The sequence below is a fragment of the Manduca sexta genome, chromosome 21 (assembly GCF_014839805.1).
Source record: "Manduca sexta isolate Smith_Timp_Sample1 chromosome 21, JHU_Msex_v1.0, whole genome shotgun sequence".
Taxonomy (NCBI): Eukaryota; Metazoa; Arthropoda; class Insecta; order Lepidoptera; family Sphingidae; genus Manduca; species Manduca sexta.
Window position 1 is genome coordinate 5,646,246 of NC_051135.1, and position 22,347 is coordinate 5,668,592.

A 22,347-nucleotide genomic window follows, 5' to 3' on the forward strand; every position below is an offset into this window, starting at 1 on the left:
GAATACCTAATTTGGTTCGTAAACGGAACCTTTTTTACTTTATAAGAATGTAGAATCGTTTTATAATAGCGTTAGGTATTTTAGATATGAAAATTTTCAGTTAACTACGAGTTAAATTACATAATTATGTAATACAATTGTATATACATAATAAAACATGAATTGCAAAAAATATTTGATATATTATGTTACTTACTTCTCTTATCAAAAATCATTGACGCAACTTAATTTTTGCGACTATCTGGTCTGCGAAAGCGACGTTTATTCTCTGCGCGAAATAATGCTCTGGGATTCTGAGATGTTCATTATTTACTATTGTACTCATTAAAAATATCATGAGCTTAAAGGCACAGATAAAACCTAGATGTCCAAACTGGACGGTGGAGCAAAAACTGTCTGACTCTAATTACTGAATGTCTGTTTATAGTTTTAATAAATATTCATTCACGTAACTCATTCCAATACCCTTATACATCTGTTGAAGCTAGTTTTTAATGTATTCTTCGAGCATAAACTGTGGGCAATGACCTCTTAACAAACCATTTATCATAGCACAGCGCGCGAAACGCAGCGTTTGCGTAAACTTAAAACAGAATAATTCTTGATAAGCAACGACATAACTGAATTAGGTCATAATGACTTATTATACCATAATAGATACGTAAGCTGAGTTTGTAAAGGCGCCTCTATCCCCCCATTTGGGATAGAGTAAACAAAGATGAGGGAGGGAGCGATAGTACGACGCACGACTCGAGCCCGGCTGGTCGTGTCATCTACGAGCTTTGGCGAAGCGGGACTCGAACTCGATGTTTGCCGAACTTTTAAAATTCGAATTCTAGAATGAATATTCGAATTACACGTTGAAATTTTGAATTTGGAATTCTAATAACATTTTTGTAACGAATTCTATTATGACTATTCGATTTTGGAATATAGATTAATATTGTAGTGCAACCTAGTGGATTGTATATAGTGTAATGGTAAACATGTAAATTATCGATGGTGTGAAAATTGTACATAATTCCGTGGCAGTATGGTGGATGCTGGTGTTAATGAGTGCGATAACACCGTGAATGGAAGGAACCAATTTGTGTTACTTGTATTTGTGCATTTACTTCTTATTGGACTGAATGGAACTAATGGTAAATATTTTTTTATTAGATTTAAAAACTACTTATTGCTTTAATAAACGTTTACATTTTCTGTTATTTTTGAGTTATAAGTTTTGTTTTGTTGCCGTAAATGGAATTGTATAGAGTTATTAAAAACTTTTTGCTTAAACTATTTTAGAAGCATGTCCTGAACTGTTTAAAAAAATTTCATTGTAGGTATCGCTCCATTAGTTATCTATTTTTAACATCGTACATACGGATATGTTTTATCAGATCGTTACCATATCAGGTAATTAAAGTAGCGGCGAACCAATTAACAAAATGGTAGTCTGTGGAGGTTACCGTATTCACAAAACAATGGAACTTTTAAAAGGTTAATTAACTTTAGCCGGGAGCGTTAAATTACTTAAAGTTATCAATTGTTTTCGTAACTTTTTTGTATTTCGCTTTTAAAGGCCGAATGGATAGCGTCGCCGAACGAGATTCATTTGGTTGTGAAATTTTGATAATTGGTTTATTCTCAGTTTTATTGTGACTATTTTAGCTGTGGGTCTTTGATCTGTTGTATTTTATCGTTTTGATTGATTATGTTGCGTAGTGTCTGTTTCTGATCAATTAAACCATGTTACATAAAAATTATGTTTAGTATTTTTTATATATGTACTGATATTAGTAGTCTTGTCTAGTTTAGATTAGTATTCAGTAATGTATAAGTTGCTTCACTGCCTACCCCTTCGGGTATAGTAGCCATGAATATGCCCAAATTAATTCCTTTAGAACTAAGTGCAAAATTAGTAAAAAAATGATTTTGCGGGTAAATAAATTCCAAGTTGCAATGTAATATTAAGCAGACGTTGAATTTCTAATATATGTTGGACCATTGCGGTCGACTTTAGATAAGTAAAGTTGGTGACAACGGGCATTATGTATTATTCCTATCACTTACTGACATAAACTACGATAATATAACACTAATTATTATTATAATAAGTGTTATATTATCAGTAATTTTATTTAGCTTTCATTAAAATGTCAAAAATTACACTAGATTTGCTCGCGGCTCCGTTTACCTCAAACACCTTTTCCAGAACAAATGTTCCACTATGTCGTTTCCTGGGGAAAAATCCTATACGTATGTAGATTCAGGACATAGTAGTATTTTCTGTAAGGCATACTTGGACCTCTTTCTTTTAACGGTTCCTGAAAATCTCAAGCTTTCTCACATATAGTATTACAAAAATTATTTCTAAACAATGAAGTGAGTTTTGAAATGTTTAATATATATATTTTTTATTGGTCTCTACATTCTCGAATTCTAGAGCTGCTTTTTTCTTTTTAATTGTATAAGTATCGCCCACGATATCTTTTAGGTTGATTGACTTTTAGCATTCATATTTAATAATTAAAATTTTGCATAGCAACTGACTAGATTTAGTAATAACAGCAATTTATATATCTTGGTTTTAGATACCTCGGAATACAAGCATTTAATTCTAAATTATTATCGACAAACTTTCTAATTACTTCGTTTATCGATCGCCATTACCTTTAACCAAAGTATGGGAGACTAGAACGTAAACTTACAACTAAGTTTCAGAACTTAGTTTCAACAGTATCTAGAGTTTAATGAATCATTGACCTCGAGTGCGCGTACTGTTTTTTTTTTATCTTGGGCGTGGTATTTATCGGCCTGAAGATGTCGCAGTAAAGCCAATGACTTAGTTATTGGTGCACATGTGACTGATGGATGCCAGTTAAACTTGAATTCTGTTGCGTGGGTGTCACGGTGAATTTTAGCGTTGCATGTGGAGAAATTTGTTATATATTTTTTTGTTGAATTTGTTTTAATTCGCTCTACTTTTTATAGCCTTTTTTTGTTAAAATATTATTAGTTCAGTTGAGTGAAACTAATATAAAAGCGATACTTCGTGATGATATTTGCATGTTTCTTTGAAGTAAACGCAAAAATCGCTGAACGCTCTTGGATGAATTCGGAACATACATATCTTGTATTCACATAATTACTTATAAGTAACTAATACTAAATAGAAAGATTTTTATACTAATAAATATTGTCATACAGCCGTAGTCATGAGCAAAACCTTGTGTTTTATTATAATTGAATAACAAGACAACCAGGCCGCATGATAAGTGCCACGCCTATTTATAAAAAGTAGCGACACTACCCAGAGCTTTGCAATAAAATGTAGTACCCGCTACTGCGTTTTTCACATCAGCATAATTTTAGTTTCGTAATGGCGTGATTGTGGTCATGAAAAGCAAGATCCTTATTTAAAATATTTTACATTAGGTATTGCTCGCGGCTTTGCTTGCGTGAAAAAGCTTTCCCGCTACAAAGGAATCCGTGCTGTAGCATATTTTTCTTTATGTTTATGATGATTTCAAATATCTATAACAGCATAAGAGTTAAAATGAAATAAAAAAAATATAAAATGACAAAAAAATTTAAGCCATACATGTATAACTGTATTTATGACTTATTTTCGCAAGTTATATTTGACTTAACCATAGAATGCTCTACGAACTGATAATTTTAATATTTAATAACAAGAAAACCACACTAATATACAGGTACTACAAACATATATTATCCTCGTATTACACTAAGTATTAAATTAGGTATCTTTAAATAAACTAAGTGTACAATCGTCGTCTAAATGTATTAAAATTTAGCTTCATACGTACTAATAATAAAAAATACATTTTCTCTAACTTTTCGGAGTCTAAGAAAATAAAAACCTTTCCCAGAAATCCCGCATCATTCGAACATTCTGAACAAGAATTAGTGTAACAAATCTTACGAAACTCCGGGTCATCTCTAGGGTCGGATTACTCGGCGAATGTACTAATCGGCTTTACCGGTGGTCATTAGTCCCTAGTTATAGCTTTATTGCCGTTCAATTAGCGGCTTAATTTCACGTCTCACGTAATACAATGTAGCGAAGAAATATATTATGTAATACCTGATATTGGCTAATGAGGTATTTCTATATACTGCGAGGGTGTATTGTTTTGAAAGGCATAATAAATACCTATTTGTACTTGTACGTTATATTAGTTTATCCATGTTATGAATATGTAAAAATACGTAAATTTATTTAAAATTGTTCTAGACCGTCATGCAAGAGGGTTTCAATTACCATTTAGTTATCTAGACCTTTTGAGTGTTACATTTTACACACATCATCAACTCGTTTTAAAACAATATTAAGCTAATGTAGATTGTAGACAAAGCAGTCAAGAACTAATCTAACGTTTGTTGGTATAATACCCGAAAATATTTGCAGTGCATAATGAAACCATTTTTGTCCAAAACTTTTGCAATAACGGCATGTTACAAATTTTTTAGACACGACCATAAAAATCGCGAAATAAAAAATCCATCAAAATTCGTGCACATTTTGCGACGTGCACAGACTGACAGGAAAAACGAGAAAATATGGTTTTAGAGTGCACTTTCCACTACTGGCAGTGTGCGAAAAAGTTGTGAACAAAAATTGGTACGTTGAAATTCCGAATGTATCACCGAACATAAGCCAGTCGGCAGAATGTGGAATTCATAGAAAATTTATAAAATCCGTCACATTTTAATATCGACGAAGAAACGTTCGGCATAGGCATCGTAGAAAAACGCTGTCATAAAATTCTTTGACAAATACTTGCGTTACATTGATGGTGACCATTAAAAGGAGATAAAAATTGGTAAAGCTGTGTTCGACATATACTTAAAAATTACCTACACGTTGTTCAGCTTTACAATTTATGTTTCATTTCACAATAACCTTTATTTCTATCATAATACTCTGAACTAGACGGGAATAGTAGGTACCATTATCTAACCCCTCTAGGTTCGACATCTCATATCTAGACGCAGTTATATTCACACAAATTAGGTGTAGGGCTAGTTTATGTTTAACATTAGCATAATCAACATAGGTCCAACATTAGTGTAATACAACGTACCGTTTCTGTGACACTTTGTTTTTGCTTTCATTTAGTGTGACTAACGACTACTCCTGCGTTTGGATAAGGATGTCACGACGAGTTAACTGTATAACTAGTATAGAATAGGCTGGGAAGCGTGTAAATAGGTTACTTGATGCATAGTGGTCTCTACCTCCTGTAAATGTAGTATGTAAAAGATAGTCTTGAAGGAGTAGACATTAGAAAGAGGTGAAGTGTTTGAGTGTCCATTGGTATTAACACCTTATTCTTAACTAGCTTTTCCTCGTGGTTCCTCCCGCGTGGTATTGTTTTTCCCGGACCAAAGTCCGTGTAATTTCTGTAGGACTATCTCCATACGAAATTTCATCGAAGTCGTTTTAGTGGTTAGGCCGAGAAAATGTAACAATCAGTTGCTTCCGCATTTATAATTTATTTATAATATTATATGCATCTAATTCCCTTATCATTAAATTAAAAAGCATTTTCTTCCTTACATAAATAGTTTGGTAACCACAAAGAGGAACACAATTTATGCCGTTAAAGTCATTTGTTGGTAAGCAACTTTTTTTAAAGAATTTTAGCCTTAATACGTCCTTGTTTATACTCGGATTTCAGACCGACATCAGTTAATATGGCTATTGGCATGACTAGGGTTTTACCTGTTCAACCTTCTTTCTCCATCTATACTAATATAATTAACACATAGAAATGCTATTTCAACCTTAAATATACCATTGAAATTCTAAAATTTTAAAGGAGTTAAAAAATCATTACATGTGCCTTTCAAATTCCTATAAAAATGCTTTAATATAGCATTTTCAACTTGATTCCCTTTACCATTAATTATAATAGTTGGATTTAGATTATAAAATAAGACTTAACATACAATAATGAAATTGCAGTGTATAAAAACCTCATTGATTTACTCGTTGCTAAGTTATAAATTACCGGAGCAAGGTTTACAGGTATTGGTTAATTGTTTATACAAGCCTGTACTGTAGCCTTATGGCTACTGTTATTTAATCTGTTAAGTAGACAGATTGTAAATCTAGATAATCTGTGATTTAATATAATTATTTTGAGATTGCGTCAGTGTAGTTAAAGTATCGTATACATCGATATATATGTACTACGTACTAGATCTGGCGTTCCGAACACTTATTGTGTTAGACTCAACTGTACTGCAATCCGTACACCTGACTTTAGTATGATTTCAACATTGACAGCGTGTGATTATGTACGGAATGGCGCTCATAATATAAGAATTCGAATCAAAGTGTAAACCTGGATGTGAATAAAAAATATTTGTCAAATAAGTAAAATTATTTTTTGTTCAAGTGAATAAATAGGTTATAACAGTAAAGTTTTGGTTGCCATTTTAGTTCAGATTTTGGATAAATAGTTTACATAGACGTTCGTGTCTATAGAACATATTATGTACTTCAATGATCGTATAGGTATATATAGAGAGTAGAGTATCTATATAGGTGATTTTGTTTCAAGCTAAGTTTTTGTATAGTACGTTGACGACATAAAAAAATAGAAGTAGATACATATTTAAGTCTAATATACAAACAATAAATGTGAGGAATAGACAAACGAGACTATTTGACTTACAACAAAAGATTTTTGAAAATAAGTTAGTATCATGCCATAACGTGGAAGTAAGTCGACGAGCTTCTCCCATATAAGGAACAAATGTCAATTCCGGTAAAGTTGTAGCTATTTTCGAATAAAAAAAGTTATCAGACGCCATTCCAATGCGTCGTCACTAAAAGGTTATACAATATCAATAATTCATATTTTTTTATTCACCGCTCAGTTCGGAAGGAAGTGACTAGTTTAAATTCATAAAACAGTTGTTATTGTAAAATTGTGATTATTGCTATATTTAAAAAGAAATTTATAATATTATATAAAACCGTTATATATATTATTATCGAAATAACCAAAATCTAGACCAATATATAAAGCTAATATGTTAACTTGTTTAAACGCACAGATCTCAGGAACTACTAAACCGATTTCTAAGATGTTTTCACTAATATGTAGCTACATTATTCCTGAGGCAACTTTCTATCCCGGGGAAATATTTATCCTGAAAAAACTTATTCATTATACATTAAACATGGATTTTTTTTTTCGGGAAGCTCTGCTATATTTTTAAAATTTAAACGATACATCTAAAAAACTAAACATGGAACCTCTTCCAATTATCAATAACATCGCTTTGTTTACGCCTACAGCGGCAAATGGACAGCGTCGTGATATCTGTATCTGTGACAGTGACAAGTATAAAGGACAACTACCGAGACGTCTGCAAACAAAACTAAAAAATAAATCACAATTATAACAATAGCTCTTGTCGGGTTATCTGTCTGTCTATCTAGCGGCACGGACAAACGGACAGCGGCTATTGAGATATACCTTTTTATTAGACTTTTTGTGATACATGAATAAGCCCTCGTAAAGGAACGTTTGGCGTATCAAACTTATAAATATTAATTGTAAACTTGTTTCCTTTGCTTTGTAAGGTTTATGAACCTAATATTTGTGTAATAGTTAAAAGGAAAACAGTCTCATAGTTATTATTTTTTGCAAACGTTTTTGAAGATGTTTTGGTATTTAGATTGAAATATAAAAGTTTATCGTAGAATACAGGTGATTATTAAAAATTCATTTGTGCTATGGATTCTACTGGGATACGTACCGGTGTGCAATACTATGTCGCTATTGTTACATAGTTTTTATGACTAATACAATTTTTTTTCTACAAGAACCTACTATCTACGTATCAGCATTAAGGATATCTAATATTATACAGAACGAGAACTCTCATCTATGAAATTATATAAGACTAACTCTTGCCTGCGGCCCCGCACGCGCCAAAATGTTTTCTCGGGATAAAAGCAGCCTATAGCACTCAATAGTAATGTAAGTTTTTATTAGTAAAAGAATTTTTAAAATAGGTTCAGTAGTTCCAGAGATTAGCCCTTACAAACCTACAAACTCACAAACATTTCTTAAAATCATTTATATTCAACTTATATTATTTGGGAAATCAACTAGACTTCTGATAGATAGTAATATGTGGATTGTAGCTACCACCTATCTGCACTCGCAGCACCGGTCGTTTCTCTACCCAGGGTACCCAGTACTGATGAATGGTGAACATGAATGAATGCTCCTAGCTGAATTTTCGGCCACGGCGACCCATCTCAACAGAGATCAGCCAGGTACGCAGGAGATATTATAGTGCACAAGTGTGTGCGCAATACACAAGTACACTCCTTGTTCCCTTGCTATAATATATGTAATGGTAATATAATGTTAGCCGTGTATTATATACTGTCCCACTAACGGGCAAGGGCCTCCTCTACTACTGAGAGGAATTAAGCCTTAGTCCACCAGGGTGGCCTAGTGCGGATTGGTAGATTTTGCACATCCCCAAAAATTCTAAGATATGCAGGTTTCCTCACGATATTTTCCTACACCGCTAAAGCAAGCTATAATTCACAAAAAATACACACATAATTATGTTACCAATATCTGAATTAAATAAAAGTATGGAACATATAATATATATTTGAACATATAATATATATTATATGTTCCATACTTTTATATATATATAAGTTATGTATATATAAGTTGGCGTAGTATGACCATGGTTTATCATAGGCTATCTTTATCCTTGAAAACTACTTGATGGGACCTTTTAACTGGAGAGGTTTCACACGAATGAAGCCACGAGTAAAACCTTATACATAAATAATATTACGTCTCATATTTTTGTGAGAGATAGACGGGTTTTGCTTTTCCTATTTCCACGATTCTCGCACGTCAATGACTCCATCTGCTATAATTACATATTCATATATTCTCGCGATACAAAATAATATAAAACGAAAAATTAACCATAACCATATGTTAGAAAGCCAATTATTTTACAAACAAGAGATAAAATATGATCGTCGCGTGTGAATATGCGTTTGACCGCGACTGTTTTATTTCATAGAAGTAATTGCATGAGAACATTAAAGTAATTCATGTGTTGCTATTAATAAAAATATTCATTGGCAATTACCGTTCAGTACCATGATATAGTTCGATGTCTTTTATTTAGGATCCAATAGAAGACTATACGTAATCTACGTCTTATTAAATTGATAGCCTCTGATGTGCAAAGTCTATAATGTTATTCCTCATTTTATCATAACGTTTTAGACCTAGATGAGAGATTTTTAATATTAAACAAAATTAGCATCCTACAGAGATAAGGTAAGGGGACATTGGCATCATAATAATCTACCATAGTCAAAAAGTGCATTCGAAACTTAAGAGACGATATTTTATCTTCAACTCTACATTTATTAAACGATTTAGATTAAATTTTGTAGAAACCATTTTAAGGTCACGGTTTGTACTAATTAGTGCAACTTTACACCGTAAGCTATAACCTCGAACACTCATAAAATCCAACTTGTTTGAGCAAAAGTATCTGTGATGGGCGGCAATGCAATTTAGCTTACCTAGGGCTACTATAAAAGACTAGTTTAATTATAGTATGAGTTTACACTGATATCTAAAAGCTAGCATTTAACATTAATCTGAAGCAGGTTTTTGATTATGATAAAATTCAAGCTGTTTATAATAGTCGTTTTAGAAATATATCATAAATAAATTATAATATAATTGGGTGTTTCCTGCGGTCCAGCGACATAGTAATAGCAAATTTATTTCAGAAAAGACCCCCAAAAATAAAAAGGGAATATTTTTTTAAAAAGAAAAGCCGAAATGCGTTGGTCCTTTTGCACCAGTTTACGTATACAGCTGATATTTTAGGCCTAGGATTATTTTATTATTTATTCCCACGTATTTAGTTACTGTCATGTAAATCTTAAAGCTAAACGTAACGTTCTATTTACGCCCTTAAATATATAAATAGTCGGTGTTGCACGAAGTACATTTAAATTTTGTAAAATCAATTGTCTGAATTATATATGTACATTGATTAAAGACCAACACTTTTAAAAGTTGTGTTATATGTCAAAAAAGGAATTGAAGAAGTACACACATATTTATTACTCGACCTAAAACAAAATTGTCAAAAGACAATGTTAGGCCACTAGCGCAACTATTATAGTTTAACAGATCTACGATGAGGCATTAAAATTTTACAATAAAACAAACAAATCCTCATTTCTTGTGAAATTAGAATTCTCCCATAACCTAAAACTTCACGGTTTTATTACACTTCCCTTTGATATTTTTTAATATAAATATTTTATGAGCACTTCGCGTTTTCATTAAACACCCGTGAATAACGTGTAGGTGTTGAAACATTTATGCTTTGACTATTATTTTCCGCGTTCCCTATTAATTATACGCTTTATAAAGAAATATCGGAGCTTCTGGTCACTACATCAAAGAGTTTCTTGGCTATTCATAAGGAATAGGGGATACAAATATTAATGTCACACACACAATCCTTAACATCCAAAGAGAGCAGCTTAATTAGTGCAATCATTTTTCGTCACGTGTGTGTCCCAATGTGAAAGGGTATGAGTTCATTGATATCATAATTATTTTAGACTTTGAGATGAGCGGAATAACCAAAAAAAAAACCCTTACCGAGAGAATGAACTCAACTTTGCTTTGGATATAGAATAACAAAAATAAATATTATCTGACTGGTAGAACGAACTCAAACACGGCAGTCGTACAGTAATACAACTACGGCGTAGATGGCGATCTAGGCTGTTTTGAAAATCCAAGGATTTTGACTTAACAATAACTTTGTGAGCTCAGTAAGGAGAGCGTGACCAATGCACCTGAGTAATGAAGATTAGAATCAAGGATAGATCGATCGATGTGATATCTGTCGGTGCTTCCAAGCGCGTTAAATCGGATTGATACGGTCGTTACTGAATTAAGTAAGCCGCGTCAATATCCTATACGAGTTTTGAGATTTATCCCTAAAACAGTCACAAGTGTAGTAAACTTCTCTCAAAATATTGGCCACTACTCTATAGTGTTGTGTTTTGTATTGTGTTCAATGTATTGTTGTTTTTTGTTTGTTGTTTTGTATTTCAGTGTTTTGTTAATTTTGATTTAGGAAGAAATGTTTCCCTTATCCCCTGTTTCTTAATTAATATTAACTGTAATACTACTACGAGGACCTGCCAGCACTTCATTATCAATAACTTTGTAAACACTACAGTCAATATTGGTCTTTATTAGGCGTTGTTTATAATGCATATAAAACGAAATTGTTTTCTATGCACAGTTTGTTTATTCTTTTATCTCCACGTCCTTTTTCCCACAGAGGAAAGAGGTTATCTCGCGCATGTACGTTTTTATCAACATTTGTGGGGATCACCCAAGTCGCCACGAAATGTTGTTGCTTTGAATGAAGGAGGATATTTATTAAGTGATGGGTATATTTCTCCGTAGTTTTTATATAAGAGTTAGAAGATTATGTGTTCTTTTTGTGAGTACGTTGAATTTTTCTGTAGCGAATGTTCTATAGCAATGCATTACGATATCACATAAAAAAATGCACAAATACCGTAAATCCTAGTACCTAATCGTAATGCATTTGTTAAGCAGCAAAAATAAACTTTATATAGTATACACAAAAAGATTACATAAGTGATTTAAATGTATGTCTATTGTGCAACTTTTCTTATTGATTGGAGTTAACATGTATATAAAGAAATATAAATTATAATCTGTGAAATAGACCGTGACAAACATGCAAAGTAATTTGTCAAGGACCATACAACCGTGAGTTATGGAGCCTCAAGGTCGAGCCTTAATAAAAAGCGGCTTGAAAAATGACTATCGATAAATTCAAAATTTATCATATTCGTAACGAAGAATAATGTGGACTTCGATTAATTTTTCAACCGGAACTGATGTAATCACTTTAGTTACGACTTAGAGAAGCAAAAAGTGTTGTAACAGATTTTATTACACGACTGATTGGACACAATGAGAATAGTTGTGAATCTCTACCCCCGACATGTACCCATGTAATTGAAGTAAAAACGCGTTACAAGAACTGAACCTAAAATGTTATGGTAATAAAAATAACTTTGCACTCCATTAGTAGAATCGTGATGTCTAAGCTCATGCCGTCATCGTATGAATAGAAATAGGCTATTGTCTAGGTAATAGATATAATAATGTAATTTGCCGAGAAATGGTAAATTCTGCATTATTGTTTTAATATGGTAAAGTGACTGTTGGAAATTGCACTTTCTACGACAGAGCTTATCAACCATACAACGCTGAAAAGTCGGAATTATTCCAACTTGCTTAATTGCTTTTAAGCTCTATTCAGAAATGTTGAGTTGTTCTTCTTAGCGCTTTAGTAATGTCATTTATAACTTCAAGTAGTTTATGATTTCGGAATAGCACTAAGATTATATTATTTTCTTGGTTTACTATTTTCGTTTGTGTCAATTCTATTTCGTCTTTAAGATAGTGGCATGAACATTTATTGAAATCATAATGTATTTTAACAATTTACGTGACAGACATCGCTATAATATTTCAACTCATTATTTAACATTCTTGTTACAAACGAAATGAACAATAGTCATAACTTTAAATACTCAAGAATGTAAAATCCGTAGGTAAAAATATAATGTAATATACTTAAATTGCCAATATCTCTTACCAGCCCAAAACCGAGCGCCGCGCATCAAAGAGCATCCGTCCAACACAGTCTCGGGCCGCAGCGAGCCGGCCACCTTGAGATGTGTGGTTGAAGGTCGACCTAAACCCTTTGTGCAGTGGTTTAAAGACGGATTTCCCTTGCCACCAGCTGAAGATGGACACAGAGTGTTGCTAGAAGACGGGCTGTTATTTTTAAGGTAAACTTATTATTTGGAAGAAGATGTTTTAAAAAGAACTTACCTCGATTAGCTTGTATCGAATGAAAATCTAATCGATTTAATGAATATTTTTTAGAAAAAAAAAAAACTATTCACATAGTATTGTTCTTTAAACAATATTAATGGCGTTGCTTTTTGTAACATCGTAAATAAGGTCCAAAATGTATGAAGAATGTATTTATAAACAACGTACAACTATAAAATGTATGCAGCTACATAAATACCACTCCACAATTAATCAACCGTATTGTTTTCACAATATTTGTATTTCTAATTCATACAGCAATTAATCTAAAAACAGATCCATCATTCGTAGTTAAGAAAGCCAAGATTTGTTTTGCAGAGTGAATAGGGGGAAAAGAGACAGCGACGAAGGGATTTATTGGTGCGTGGCACGCAACATCGCCGGCGAAGCAGTTAGCCACAACGCCTCCCTAAACGTAGCTGGTAAGTTCCCAGATATATTTTTTCGGGAATTTTATGTACCAGGCATTAAATGGAGCAGCGATTTGAGGACATGAAGAAATAGTTTTTGCTTTGTTTAGAACATTAACTGCCTCTATGTAGTAGTGTGCAAATGTTTTAGTTTTAAGGACATTATACTTGTGTTTTCTATTAAGCAGGTGATTAATTTTAGTACCTTAATGTTGTTCTATTGGCTGTCTTTTAAAATATATATTTCAAATACGTTAAGGTGAATATATACTAATATTTAAGCTGAGGAGTTAATTTGTTTGAACGCGTTAATTTCAAGAACTATAATACGATTTTGAAAATTGTCACTGATAGGATTAAGCCTGAGTGATATAGGCTACTTTTTATAACGAAAAAACTTTTTCAGCTAGCTATTAATATTATTAGTAATGATAAGTTTTAATTTAAAGTATTTAAGGTGTTTATTGAATTAGTAACAGTCTAATCAGTACGTTGATTTATTTGCTTCATTAGTATCGATTGGTAAACAACTTGTGACTATGTTTAGCTAATTTATCTCTAAGTGTCTCATAGACTCATGTTATTAATTTTATTATCATTACCATTTAGACGGTGTTAATTATTTAATGTATTTACATTAGCTAAATATGAGTTAAAGTGTTTGCAAAATGTAAACTTAGTCATATGTTTTTAAAGTGGTTTTTGATGACACATTTATTATTAGTTCTTAGGGACGAATTCAGAGCGGAGCCGAGAGATGTGCAGGTTTCCGCAGGCGAGCCTGCGTTACTGGAATGTTCACCTCCTAGAGGAGTTCCAGATCCTTCGGTTCATTGGCTTAAAGATGGTGAAAAGTATGACGTAGAAGTTAATGGAAGGTAGGAATGTGAACATCAAAATCAGTCATTTCAATGATATTGTGGTTTAAAAAACTTATAATTCATTTTTACTTTCAGAGTAACAATAACCGATACAGGCAATCTAAAGATCTTAGAAACATTACCCTCAGATAGCGGCTTGTTTAGATGTGTAGCTTGGAATATAGCTGGTGAAAGGCAATCAAGAGCGGCGTCATTAATAGTTATAAGGAGACCACATTTTGTTGTAAAACCTAACAATGTAACAGCTCTATTGGGCCAAACGGTAGAATTTAACTGCCAGGTAATTTACACCAGCCTCTAATTGGAACTATAATTTAACTTTTTGTTTATTTAGATTAACGTCTATTAACTCTTTTTAGAGTTACGATGCAAGTGTAAAAATATCATGGATCAAAGAAGACGGAGCGTTGCCTTCCCATGCCACTATAATTCGCGGGCTATTAAGGCTGGAACACGTGTCCGCGACCGACGCCGGCGTCTATTCCTGCCGTGCAGATAGCCACGCGGGCACGAGCATCACCAGCGCAACGCTCACCGTTTACTGTAAGCAGTGTCTCTATTTGGAACGATTTTATTGCACCAATAATTCTAACAACTGTCCGTTCTATTTTAAACTGGCCATCTGTTTCAGCTTTACCACACTTCACGCAGATACCGTCCAATTTGACCGCATGGGAGGGAGATGTTGTGTCTATTCCGTGCGACGCTAAAGGATTGCCAACGCCGACCACTTTTTGGATATTAGAGGGCAACCAGGATTCCTTGCTTTTCCCTGAATGTACGAAAAGCAACACGAGTTTACTTTACTTGGACAGTGCGAGGGCGGAACACAGCGGTAGGGTAATTTGTACGGCTGTCAACGCAGCTGGAAGCATCATGCAAGAGGCTTACCTTACAGTATTGAAGAAAGGCAATAATGAATTGAGAGAGCGTACAACGAGTCACGAATTGAATATTGATTACGAACGGGACGTCCATATGACTGAATACGAACTTGTTCAAGCCAGAAAGTATTTACAACAAAACGTTTTAGTTTTGAAGCGCATTGAAGCGATGTCGTCATCGTCGTTAAAAGTTGTTTGGGATGTTAGTGTCACTTTAATTTCCAATTAGTGATTTTTGTTCAACTTAACACAGAATGTAATTAAGTTAATTCTTTTAGGTGTTAACTGACTATAACGAGTATCTTGAAGGCGTCAAAATCTGGTACAATGGCACTACACTGAACTGGCGCAATGCAACAGATGAAGATACAACGATAATAAATTCATCTCATTCAGATTCCATTCTGTGCTCAAATGGGTCTCTCATGAACGTCGACAACAGTGGATCGTCGAGTTATATACTAACAGGGTTGATGGCGTATACACAATACGATATATTCTTGATGCCATTCTACAAAATGTTGCTCGGTAAACCATCGAATATGATGTTAGGATACACTGAAGAAGATAGTAAGTATAAATAATTATAGCACTGTAGTTAAATGATATAACTATTCACTCGACCGTTTGTATATGTATACTGATCTCATTACTTAAGAATGTAATGGAACTTAGATTTATAATATTACTGCGGTTAGAATTATGACAATTATGTCAGGTCTATTGTGTGGTTTGGAATTTATATTTTGCAAATATCATTTTTATTTCTTTGCGAATAAGTGTTTATTTGGTTTAGCAGAAATTATTTTTTGTGTTGTTTTAGTACCACTGGCACCTCCGCAAAGCGTGACTGCTGGTGTGATAAATGCAACGTCGGCGTGGATACGATGGGAGCCGCCGCCAGCGAGTACCTGGAACGGGGAACTTACTGGATATTTGGTAATTTGAATGCCTTTTAAAAGTTTTAGTTTGTAAATTGTTCTTGGAATTTCAGTTGAACTAAGTAGCAATGAATTGCATTCTATTTGCAATCTTGTTGAAACGAACAACTTTTAAAGATACTTGACTTGTTTTACGAGTAGTTAGTCCTTTTGTAGATTTCAATTTTTTTTTACCTGTCACCCTTCATAAAGTTAAACGAATCGAATTTTATAAAAAAAGAAATTATTACGCAGGGATATTTAAAAAGTTTAAAATTGCCATTAGAACTCAAAATTGTCCCAATTGGGACGTTTAGGACAGGTCTTTACTTTGTAAATATGAGATTTTACATACAAAAATAATAAATAAAATAAATATATCTCTAATTGTAATGTATCCCAACAGATAGAAATACGTGTGAGCGGTAGCACAGGCGGCCGAGTGGTAGGTCAGATGTCACTGGGTCCGCGGACGCGCGCGGCCACTGCTAGCGCACTGCGTACGGGCGGGCGGTACAGCGCGCGCGCAGCAGCCGTCACGCGCCGTGGACACGGGCCCTTCAGTGCGCCCGCGCAGATCCACATGCTCCCAACGCAGTCTCAGCGACACTATGTTCAGTAAGTTATTAGGCATTATAAAACAATTTCTGTATATCAAAACTGTCCGATTGTCCAAATAAAAATAGTACTATGAAATGTACTGAAATAATAACTTAGGCCATCGAGTTTGCAAAATCAATACTGTCATTGCCCGATTACGTGCAACAAGAATTCATGTAAACTTATAGATAAAAAGTGAAATATTGTAACGTAGATAAGAATACAATTTAGGTACTCACCTAACTCATAATATTCCCAATGGAACCAACATAGAACGAAATATATACTTAGATTTAAACGCATAAATGGGAACATAACCACAATCACCTTTGCCTTATAATAACATACTATTCTTGATCAACACAATACTATACCTTCAGCGAAACACAGTTGCGGTTAAAAGCGACACCGACAATGTATTCACATTACATTTCCTATTTTAGAACTGAACCGCCGAAAGACTCGAATATTCCGCACATTCTGCAAGAAACCTGGCTTCTAGTACTAGGGCTGACGTTACTATCAATGATCGGTATAGGAGTCCTTAGCATTTTTTACATCAAACGCCGGAACAACATACAAAGAAAGAAGTCTACGGGTACGTCTTTTAAAACGTACAATCATGAGCATAAATGTAATAAAATGTTTACGAATATAACACTTTATATCATATATATTTAGCAGTTTTAATGCTCTAATGATAGTTATTTTAAAACATATCTACTTAATTAAGTAATCATATGTAAGCAGAACTGATCATAAAAGACTTTTTCATGTGCTATAAGTTTAGACTAAGATTATTCATAAAATGAGAATTGTATTTCTTTGTACAATGTTATTCTTGTTTGCAATGTTTCCAAGTATCGTAGCGACCAAGCAGGAGTTTTTTGCTGCCGCGCGGTCTAGTTTTCAATGAATATTTATCAGTTATACTAAGTTTCCACTTTGCATTCGATTTAATTTTGCTGTTCCAAGATCAAAGCGATAAGATCTACTAGACTAGCGAAACTAAATTCAAATATCGCTACTGAAGCAAATTGCGTTATTCAGAGATAACAATGCGATACATTACAATTTATGCTTACGAATGTACATTTTTATGAATGAAAGCGTAACAAATACGTAATTGAGACATTGATCCCAATATTTTAGGTCAATCGATTGTCACGGCGCAACAATGCTTGTTAAATAAAGATACAATTTGGTTGCGCGACCGGCCAGTTTTCGGCCCACCGAATGACACCAGTTTGGAAATGAACAGTTGCCATCAGAGTCTTTTGCATGGTGAGTATTTTTTTTATTGAGACTTTGAAGATTTACCCATACTAAGATTATGAAACTGAGTGAAACCATTTTCTTGTCTAGTAATTTAATTATAATTCTCGCGTAAGTTTAAATAATATTTACACTGATGATATTATTAAGTAAATCAACCAGTGTTAGTCTTAATTTTCATTTTTTAAAATTTCCTTCTTAACGTCAAATAATTTAGCTAAATATTAAGTTATATAGCATATAAATATAAATGTTTATTGGTAAGCCTTTTGTCTAGATCTACCTAGAACTACGTAGTCTTATAAAAATACTAAATACACTTTCTTTGGTTAGGAAATTTATATGACATGGTTTCAATGAGATATTTGTTTTTTTTTTTAACTTGACATTACGTTTGTTACATGACAAGGGTAGGCTTATACAAACACACCAGACTTTTAGGTGAGCGTTTTAGGAGCTCGTAACCTTTAATATTTAGTACTGATCTTTTATCTATTATTAGTATCCATGATTAGGATAGAGAGGGGAGCACTCCACTCCCTGAAAACATACACCAATAAGCTTATCTGCAAAAATAATCTGATGTCGTCATAGCGACACGATTCCCACGGTACAGCGCAACGCGATATCCAAACCAAGTTGTCAAAACAATCTGCTTTAATGGACATTATAGAACTTCATAAATTATATATTAATGAGCTAGTTGTTTCGGAGATAAACGAAGATAACGATATAACTTAATACGTTTACATTTTTTCAAAGCCCATATGTGATCTGAGTTGAATATTTTTGGAGCATGAATTATGTCTGATAATGAAGAATCCGAAACTGAAATAAGATTTTATATTCCCTTTATGAATTTAGATTGATTTTTCGAGGCTATAAAACTTGATAATTTCTTAGATATATTAACAAACTTATGTAAACGACATCCTTAGGTGGACAATCAACAAGCATAATGAGCGTAGAACCAGAATACAGTCTTCCACAAAACTCAATCCAGGCTTTAGACGCATCCAGCGTGGACAGAATACGCCGCGGGCCGCCCGAACCGTACGCCTCCAGCGCCATTTACACAGAACTCAACTTCAAGGTATGCAACGATAAGCTTTACTAGAACCCCGTTGTTGACATTAGATAAGATTACTCGGTTTTGCATTACCAGTATCAAATTCAAATAACATTTTCTGTGCAGGACAATAACGACATCGGAGACCTGAGAAACTGTCCAGAAAGACGATCCCATAACAACAGCATTGTTAGAAGTTGTAATGGGAGTATTCAGTACTCTAATGGTGAATGCTCGACTTGCTGTCATAGTACCTCGAGCAGATCCACCAAAGACTATAGAGAACCGAGGCACGAGACCGTTCATAATGAGATTAACGTGTTAGAGGATGATTGTGCGTCGTGCCATACCAACAGATCCGGATCGAGGAGCAGACAGGACAAAAGCAAAGTGTGCCCGGCCGCCAGTGATTTAGAGTACGACTATCCGCAGTGGCACTGGCTAGGAAGGGAGAACAGTTTCAAAATTCCCATTCAGACGAGTAGACACTCGAACGTAGCGAGGTCGGAGCAGGGCTGTCAAATAAATCTGTGTGATATACTGCCACCGCCGCCGTATGAGGTAAATTGAACTTGTTTACTATTTCGCCCTCACACAATCAGTGTTTTTCAACGTGAAATGCGGCGACATTGGTAACTAATTGCTTTTGTTTTTTGCAGAGTCCGGAAAACAAACAAGGCTACGGTTCAGATAAACCTTAGGTTAGAACATATTCATCTAAGTTTTCAACGCAAAGCAATAATCAATACCTATCGTTTTAAATGTTAACTGTAAGTTATAGATACAGGTAGGTTTGTAGTTTTGATGGAAATTGTCTTTAACGAAACGATAAGAAACAGAAAATTGTTGTCAAACAATGAAGTTAGGTGTATGTAGTTAAACAGTTTTAGGAACCTGTAGATATTGAAATTTGATAATTGTTATTCGTAATTTATTCCTAATCTATATTCTAGTCACCGCTTATAGGACTAGCTTTACCATCGGTATTAACATTAGAGATTATACTGTATTCGTAACTTCTTACTCTTTTGTATGTAAAGTTCTGCAAATTTCAAGGTTGTTTATAATACGACTGTTAAATCTAGAAGTAATGGCCCGCGTTTCACTGCCATATAGGTACTGTTAGAATTATTAGAATATTAGTTGTATAACCTTTGACTGTGATATTTATATTAAAAGTCATGTATTAGAAGTAAATGTAACCCTTAGTATAATTAAGTATGCGAATTGAATCCTTTCCCACAATATGCTAATTTAGCCAGCCATGTAATTTATACGTACGTATTCAAGAGTTGCCTGAGCAACAATTTTATCTACCATCGAAATATTTTCAGAAGCCGTTGTGTTTATATCCGATATAAAAATCTCAAATAAAGCAACTTTATCAAAATTTCGTTTTATTGCTTCACTTTTATTCGTTTTGATTACACTGATATGCTTTGTTTGCTGACGTTTTATTGCCTATTTCGAATTCTTAAATCGTTCTTAGCGGTTATTTTCATGTACTTTGTTCAGTTTCATGTACCGCAAACTTTATGGTGATATTAGCGATATAAACAGAGTTAAAAGGCGACATAAATAATACACTACTTAGTAATGAAGTGCATCGTTACCTGTAGCTTACAAGTCTTTGCAAAGTCGTAAACTCCGCAAGTTGTTGTAAACCAATGAGACTTGCCTACACGACGATTTATTTTATGCTTATTACTTAAATTCTCCGCTTATCTGTCCTTTGTATTTTGCATTATTAATAGTAATACAATAAACAATAAAATTGTTCGATAAGAGAAATGTAAGGTCGAGGTAACATTAATGTCAGCGAAACAACGGGACGAAAAATTTTAAGTCCCGAGGATTATTTTGATCGTGGAAGACGACGGGTTAAGAGCATTTGGCAATAAATCGTTGAGTCCAATTTATTCCGGCTGGGTTGCGTATCGGCCGCATTTATAGCCACCTTTCGGCATGAAATGAGGTTCCCTTTATCAGCGTGTTTTAGGAACCGCACAAAGGGCTATTCGATTCAAATTACATAAACTTGAAATGCTATTGTACGGTGCCAAATAAGTATTTTTTGTTGTGTAATTGGTTAGTAAACTATCTTTACTTTAAAATCTATCTTTACTTTAGACAATAAAGAAAAAGATGCGGCTTGTATGATCTTTCTCTCTGTCAAAGGTATAAGATCAATTGATCGACGTTTATAGAATCAAATTATTAGTTTGGGTAAAACTGATAAGCCTTAAATATTTATTTATGTGTGTGTTCATATAACAATGCGGTGTTACTATGACTATGTATTATACTTTCAATGTAGTCATGACACTGAAAGTGACTTTTTTGTTTGCGTTAATAGTCATAGAGCACATCCTTTCTAGATGATCTAAGGTCAGGTCTTTAATCGTTTTGTCTTACTAAATGCGAAAGTTTCTGAAGTTTGTTTTTGTTTTGTTTGTGTTTTGTTCGAATTAAAATCAGAAACACCTGAACAGATAGAGATAACAATTGGCACTCAGATTGACTATGCCTTGGTTATGTTAAACTAAAGCCACCTTTATTTCAAAGTATAACAGTAGAATTTACTTCCAGAAAAGGTCTTTTCTCTGGCGGAGTAGCAAACACCACCTAGTTAATAATAAAGCTGGTCTCATTCATCAAAACATGTTGCATTCGAATAACATCCGTGACTAATTTTAATGTGCGTTCCTTTTTAGTATATCCTCGTGGGATTCATCACGGCTCACCTAAGTGGTATAAAATCCAACAACACTCCACACTATTATGGCCATAGTGTTTTATATTGTATATAAAATTTTAATGGCCGTAAACTACAAGGACCTAAATAAACCGCATAAAAATAGAATTAATAACATTCCCATTTGGAATTATACTGCTCCATTATATAGTCTGACAAGTTTTGTTATTGTCATAATTTTCAACTAATATGTGGTAAGTGATTGGATAATTGTGTGCTGAGTGGAAGTTTGAATAAAAGCTTGCATATTGTAGTAACAATTGATTAAGGATACGTTTATGAATAGGAAATTGGAAAATTGTTCAATTCAAATAGACACGATATATTTTTTACAGTTTGTGTTTTGTTATGTTTGAATTAATTACTTAGGTTAGTATAGTATTTGTTAATATTTAGCGACAGATATTTTTGGTGATCGTTTTAAACACTCTTTTCGCACGAGGTTTAGTTGTATTTACTAGAATCACGGATAAAAACACCCTACAAGTGCGAGATGGACTTGTACTTGAGGATTCCGCACAAACATCTTTTTTTTATTAGAATACA

At 33.7% G+C, this 22,347-nt stretch overlaps 1 protein-coding gene across 1 annotated transcript; it reads left to right on the plus strand.

Annotated features, from left to right (window-relative positions):
* The first annotated feature begins 720 nt into the window (after positions 1-720).
* LOC115444783 (neogenin) lies at positions 721-20,436 on the plus strand. The gene is made up of 15 exons (XM_030170697.2): positions 721-1,142; positions 12,769-12,961; positions 13,326-13,429; positions 14,142-14,295; positions 14,374-14,578; positions 14,658-14,841; positions 14,930-15,384; positions 15,461-15,752; positions 16,006-16,121; positions 16,509-16,720; positions 17,146-17,300; positions 17,855-17,986; positions 18,916-19,070; positions 19,173-19,607; positions 19,706-20,436. Exons 1-15 carry the CDS (start codon positions 1,034-1,036, stop codon positions 19,745-19,747), a joined length of 2,943 nt encoding a protein of 980 aa, XP_030026557.1. The 5' UTR covers positions 721-1,033; the 3' UTR covers positions 19,748-20,436.
* The last annotated feature ends 1,911 nt before the right edge of the window (positions 20,437-22,347 follow it).